This window comes from Topomyia yanbarensis, chromosome 1 (assembly GCF_030247195.1).
Source record: "Topomyia yanbarensis strain Yona2022 chromosome 1, ASM3024719v1, whole genome shotgun sequence".
NCBI lineage: Eukaryota > Metazoa > Arthropoda > Insecta > Diptera > Culicidae > Topomyia > Topomyia yanbarensis.
Window position 1 is genome coordinate 51278002 of NC_080670.1, and position 7049 is coordinate 51285050.

The 7049-nt window shown below is 41.8% G+C and overlaps 1 protein-coding gene across 1 annotated transcript; it reads left to right on the plus strand.

Moving 5' to 3' along the window:
* Positions 1-326: 326 nt before the first annotated feature.
* Positions 327-995, plus strand: LOC131695430 (thioredoxin-like protein 1). The gene has a single exon (XM_058983927.1). It carries the CDS (start codon positions 327-329, stop codon positions 993-995), a length of 669 nt encoding a protein of 222 aa, XP_058839910.1.
* The last annotated feature ends 6054 nt before the right edge of the window (positions 996-7049 follow it).

A 7049-nucleotide genomic window follows, 5' to 3' on the forward strand; every position in this document is an offset into this window, starting at 1 on the left:
ATTTAGTGTACATTGCACGAATGTTGTCGTTGAAAACGACATTATTTTTCGTGAATGAAACGAAATGTTCTGCTTATTTTAATAAACATTATGTGTATATTACGAACAATCTCGTTGTTCGCACGAATTCATTTCGTTCATCTAAGAGAAGATTCCGTAATCATCTTTCATCGTTCATCTCTCGTCATTCTCGATTAGTTAAATTTTGTGAGGAGTAATGTGCATAACGTTAAAAGTTAATTAAGTAGTTAATTTCTCCGGGTAAAATAGTGGCCCTGTAACTAGAATCTTCATCTAACCGATAGCAGCGCAAGAAACCATACAGCATGGCTGTTAAAGCAATCACCGATGAAGCTCACTTCCAAACCGAAATAGCCGCAGCAGGAGGAAAATTGGTCGTTGTGGATTTTACCGCAGCTTGGTGTGTACCGTGCCGAAACATATCGCATTTGTTCGATCAGCTTCCGGCGAAATATCCAAAGGCTGTATTTCTCAAGGTGGACGTCGACAGATGTACCGTAACGGCGCCGTCCCAGGGCATGTCGACCATGCCAATGTTTATTTTCTACCGAGCCAGAACAAAGATTGACCGGATGCAGGGTGCAGACATTAATGGACTTGAAGCCAAAATACAGAAACTTTACGTCGCCAGCTTGTATGAATCTGGAGAAGATAACGGTCATGGAAGGTTGGACTTGAACACCTTCATCCAGAAGAACCAGTGCGAATGTTTGAACGAATCGAACGACCACCCGATGGTGAATGCGCTCAGTTCTAGCGGTGGTCATCTGGTGTCCGATTGTGACGAACAGTTGATCATTTCGATTACCTTCAATCAGATGGTCAAAATCAGTACCATCTCACGGACCGAAAAAGGTGAGAATCTTTATCAATCAACTAAGCATAATCCATTTCGATATGGCCGAATCGCAAGTTTCGGTGCAGAATCTAGTACTGGAGCAGATTGTTTGAGCCGCCGGGAGAAGGATGGTTAGAAGGCGGTGGATAGATGCGGTGACGAATATGTTTGATCGTATATTTAAAAGGTTAAAGATAGTGATGTGCGTTGACTTGTTCTTTTTATAAATTCTTCAATAAAATAATGATCAGGAAAAAATGGCATATTATTTTGATATTGCTCCGGCAGAGAAAAACTCAAACTTGTTCATACAAAACCAACGAGCAGTTCGCGATGGCTTAGCTGAATCCGTACAGCTCCGGATTCTAGATCAACTGGAAACGAAAGAGGTTCAGGAAATTTTTCTGAAACTGGTGGGCACGGATACGGCTACTAAATAGTCAGACTGAGACTGTCGTGATGAATCGTTGACGTATTCTACCTCTATTGAAGTTTTTTTGACGTTGACGGTTTGACGAATAGTACTCGTAAATATTACAAAGATGTTCGTATATAGCAGCGAACAATTCGTTTGCCGAATGAAGCTGTTTCGTAATAAGCCAACGAAAGTCGTTTCTTGGTATTTACGAAAAATTCGTAATAAAAAATAAAAAAATTTCAATAGAACTACGAACGATTCATCATATGTACGAAAAAATTCGTATATTTTATGCAAATTGTCTGTACGAAACAAATTCCTGGCGATTTACGAATATATTCTATCAGTGATGTGATTCTACATACCATTACATACGTCAAGTATTGTAAAACTAGTAATTGGTAAAACATATAATTCTTTTTCGAGGACGGGCATAGCGTAGTTGGTATCAGGAATCAGAATATATTGGCTTAAATGGCACGCTCCCCATATGTAGTCGAGGATTTGTGCCTTGCCGTGTGTTTTCATCATTTCCTGAGCGGAAAGAAAGGACAGGGAGGCGTGGGGAAGTAGAAGTGGAAGGGTGGGAAAAATAAAATAATAAAATAAACAACAGGTAAATTAAACTCACAAGTAGTTCAACTTACTTGCGAGTAAGCCTAAAGCTCTTTACCACCTTGGATAAGAAACTTTAGTATGTCTCTGAGTTTCAGTCGTCCAAACATGGTTTCGTCTATATAAGGATGGCCGAAAACTCGAAATCGCAATTGCGCTACCGCTGGACAGTTGCATATCAGATGATATGAGGATCCGTAGTCGGATTCACAAAGATCGCATGAAAAAGACTCAGCGCGCTGAATAGTTGCCATGTGATAATTGAGTTTGCAGTGGCCGGTTAAAGCCCTGGTCAGCATGCTGCAGTGGAGCTTCGAAAAATGTAGGAGATTTTTCGAAATCACTGAGCACGGTTGTTCTAGAAACGCCTTGGTTTGACGACACGTTTGTAGATTTCTCCAATAATTGCGGTGCTCGGACGAAACCCAGCACCATATTTTTTCCCTTATCCAACTTGTCGAAATCGGTAGCACGGGCTCAGGACCAACGAAGTTAATCGCTGAACCTGCCCTGGCCAATTCGTCAGCCCATTGGTATCCAGTAATACTGGAATGTTCGGACACCCAGACAAGATAGATAGTGTTGACAATGCTTAGTTCTTCGATTTGGGTTCGGCACGCGATCACTAGCTTGGACCGTGATTTGTCTGAGCTAAGGGCCTTGATTGTAGCCTGACTATCGGAGCAGAAGTTTATAACTCAGCCGGACAAACTCAGTTGAAGGGCCAGTACAGTATCTACATAGTGATTGAGATGGTTCCAATCTCATTTCACGACAGTAGACACCAGTACCAGCACGTCCCGCCAGTGTAACAGACCACTTGTGCTTGTTGTTGTCTATCCATATAGTAAGACCACCACTCCTCTCGAGAGGGAAACTTTACATGGAATGTCCTGTAAGGAAAACTGCATGTGAGTGTAATATCGCTGGGAGCAAGAATATCTTCATCCCATGTAACCATTTGTGACCACAATCGTGTATCAACATGGTTACTGTTCCGAAGCCCAGTAACCTGCAGTCTGTTTGCACATGATAGTGCTTCTTGTTTGAGGTGAATGTGTAATGGTTTGATATTTAGAAGTGCCTCAAGAGCAGTAGTCGGAGTCGTGGTGAAAGCACCAGTCATCGCCATGAGCGCCATTCTATGCAGATGGTTTAGCTTTGACTGGACTGCCATCCCCTCTGCCACCGCACAAGGCATCCGTATGACAGTATTGGACGTACAATTGTCGTGTAAATCCAATAGATGTATTTAGGTTTGAGACCACAGGTCTTTCCAAAAGTTCGTCTGCACTGCCCGAAGGCCATGCACGCTTTCTTGACTCTCAACTCGATGCGAGCAGACCAATTAAGTCTGGAATCCAATATAACTCCAACGTATTTGACTTGATCTGCACACAGTAGCTCAGAATCAAAGAACTGCAAGGGATGAACCCCGGTTGTTAATCGCTTCTTCGTGAAAAGTCGGAGTAGGAAAGATCCACCGTCGGGGACTACTCCGAGTAGTCTGAAGCGAAACGCCGGCTTGAATCGTCGGGGCTCCTATGAAACGGACGCACACGGAATCGGTGGAGAAACCTCGACATTCTGCCGGACTGCATGGAAGCAAGAATAACGCGTCCGCCAACTGTTGCGGCAAACATTATTTCGTCGGGGAACTCTCCGCCAAGGTAGGCTAGCTTCACCGTCGGGGACTATGCCGAGTAGCACTGAACGCGACAAACCACCAGTATAGCGTCGTCGGGGTACCAGTGAACCGGAAGCCATCCTCCAATCATAATCGGTGGATCGACCACGACATCCAACTGGTCAACGCTGAGTAGAGCGCATGCAGGATTGATATTGCGGTTATGATACCAGCGAACTAGCATGACCAGCTAGACCTAGAACCTGGAACCCAGTGAAGTCCATGTGTCTCATTGCAAATGGAATCCGGGAGAGTAGGTAAATGTCGGACACCTTGGTGGAGGTTATAGGAGTAGGGTTCAGAGTTATCTTTTCTGTTCATAGTCCCTCACTCTGGCACACGATGGACAAAATCACTCGAAATGGATGACTATGGTCTAACTATTGAACGTGTGCGGGGTCGGCGTAAGAGCTTTACCACCAAATAAAAAAAATACGCACACAACTGAACACAATTGCCGACCATTCAAGCAATCCCTTGCTGTTGTGACAGCTGGCTAGATTTGGCCATAACGTAATTGAGCCATCATGTGACTGCTCATGTTGATTTTATTGCCACAGGAACAGTTCCCTAGTGAAACAATTTGTTTCGAAAACAAACTTTATTCTGCTAGAAACCGTTGGCAGTAGCTTTGTAAAATTCGAGCTTCTACATTAATTTGTAATTGGTTTTCGCATAAGTTCCACATCCACCAAATTTCGTCAGCACCTGGCCGTACAGCTAACGGTTTCTGACCGGTTTCTGTTGTTTGGGGCTACTGTTAGGTTGTTTATTTGCTCGGTGACATTTGTAGCCTTCTCGAAGACGGATTCGCCAAACAGTTTAGTGTCAAGTTTTTTTTGCCATAATGTCATAGATTTTTAACGAATAAACCAAAAATCAATTGTCCTAAGAGACTTCCTTGTGTGAAACCTATAGGCATTTCAATTAAGAGTGAGCCTAAGGTACCAACTCTTCAAAGGCTGCATTAAGATATTGGGTTTCAATCAACTATGGTCAACGAGTGAGAAACGGCGCTTCTCAACAGTCTGATCTTTATTGAAGGTGGTTGAATCACCACTTGTGCTAATTGGTCTCTGGTTGGTTTTACGGAAATCTGCTTTTCGTGGAATGAAGAATTCACCTGAATCAGTGAAATGCAAAAGATGCCAATTTAATGGATGACTTCGGTTGAATAGACGTCAACTGACTGACAGAACTTCATTTGTTTTAAAAAGAATGGTACACAGAAAATTCGGTTGCGTAAAATTGGACTTGATTAACTGCAAAACAGAAACATTCACCACGTGTTGTTTATGTTAACAAAATCAATAGCGAAATGGACTCCCTGACGATTAGTAGAGAAAAAAAGAATAGTTATTGCATTCAAAGATGAAGTGATTTGTCTATTTGCCAATCTGTAAATACAAACCGTGTTAAGAAATAAGTTTCCACAATCCACAATTCATTCCTTGAAACATTTTTGAAAAAGGCTAAACTTCGAATTCAGCCGAATTGTTTAATAATTGTTTTATCGTGAAAATTGCATTTTGAAATACTGGTCGTCAAATGGTGGGATAACAAAATTCTCACAAGTTTCCTATCTCATGCCTCCACGCGAGTCTAAGTCTATTGATGACATTTGGTCCTTAGACCGGCGACGACTGGGTGCTATCAGCCTTCTGCCGATAGTAGCAGAATGAGAGGGTGCGAACAGATCTAGTCGAGAAAACATTGCCGTAAAAATGAATAGTTGATCGGAAATTAGCCCCAATACGACTAATCTGATTAGTATCGATGATCACGGGTCAATACGTATTGAAAATTCACCGCGTCTGTTTTTATGAACCTAATTTCAAGCTCCGTTATTGCTAACAAGCCCGTGCATCAGGTTAACAATCCTTTATATTTCCCTTCAGTGTTCGTTATTATCCCTCGTATACTTGTATTCCACAAACAATCCGATATGGAAAATAAGAAATACTTTCCATGATTTATAACATCTCGCGCTATCTTTGCCTGTATAATGTGTTATCACTCGGTAGCTTTCAAGCCAATAAATATATCGTAGAGAAGAAGTAACAAATTCCGTCTAAATACTGTTTCAATAAATAGTGATCCGGCCCATTACGCAGATAAGATTAGCTTACCTAGGCAATACTCCCAAGGTCGGCTGTGTAGAGTTCAAATTGCTTTTGTTTATGGAACATAGGATACTCTCGGTAGCCGACTGCCCAGAGTTTAAAAAGAACCAAAAACTAAACAAGATCTTTTCTTTTCCGAGTCATCATGCACTCGAAGACTAAACAACTACCTAATAAAATATGCTTTATAGGTCGCATCGCTTGCTTGGAGCGAATCCTAGACCTGATACCCTTCCAAACTACCAACTCCGCAACACCTATGGAAGAGTCTGATGAATCGTCGTCCTTCCGTTAAGTAGGTGGAGCATCAACACTTCCTGTCTACCTTATCCTTTATCCTTCCCCGTGAACGATGAAGATGGGGGCGGCCGGCAATGATGGCTATCATGCTGTTGAGGTTTTAATGTGGGTCGGATTGGAATGAATTCCTACTTACCATTTCCTAAGCAACTCTTATTAGATAATCAGCAGTCAAACATGATGAAGTCAGTGTGCAATCCGCCAAAATCATCGTCACAACGCAACGCAACGCAAAAAAAATTGCATTTTGAAACACTGTGAAATTGAGTTCACGTTCGTATCCTCGAACACGATCCGCTGGCATCAACAAATATGAATCTATCTCCCAGTTCGTATGTAATGAAATATATCGAAATGCTTTAGTTTTTCGAGATAATTAGGCACGGGTCAATTCGCTGGGTATTGCCTAATTCGATCGGAACAGAAGGTTACATTTGAAACCCTTCTTTGCAGAGATATTGGAAGCGAAGGCTGCATGTTTTTGCTACTCATTAATTATTGGTTTTTTGCTGATTGTGTTCAACAATTTTGACAGATGAAATCTGATATTTATAGGTGACATATGGTTAACCCTCCGGAAGTTGCGCAAATGACTCACTGAACGAGTAACCGCTGGTGCGCTAAGACAATTTCGCTAGATTTTCAGAGCAGCGTGCACTCAGTGCACTAGCGCGACTTACGGAAGGTTATTCAAATAAAAATGCTATCTATTCTTTAGCATTTAGTTTGACAGTCAAACACAATGTTACCCAAACTACCATTCATGATTCGACAAAGCAACTATGGCCATGGTTTGCTAGTAGCTTCTTTCGACTACGAAATTTAACACGTTTAACAAAATCAGATGTCATCGTAGCTGCAGCGCAGTAGATTCCGAAATAGATGCTAGACTACGTTATTGTTATTTCGCGGTTTCTAAAGACTTCATTAGTATTTCAAATACGGGTTAACGAGAAACGTTCCGCGATAACGCTTTTGACAGTTGCTGACTAAGCGCAATACTTGTATGATGGATTCTTGATTATCATGAAAACCTGAAGTCAGAAG

Bases quoted from the DNA above. Each gene is read 5' to 3' on its own strand.
- LOC131695430 (XM_058983927.1), top strand. From the start codon at position 327: ATGGCTGTTAAAGCAATCACCGATGAAGCTCACTTCCAAACCGAAATA.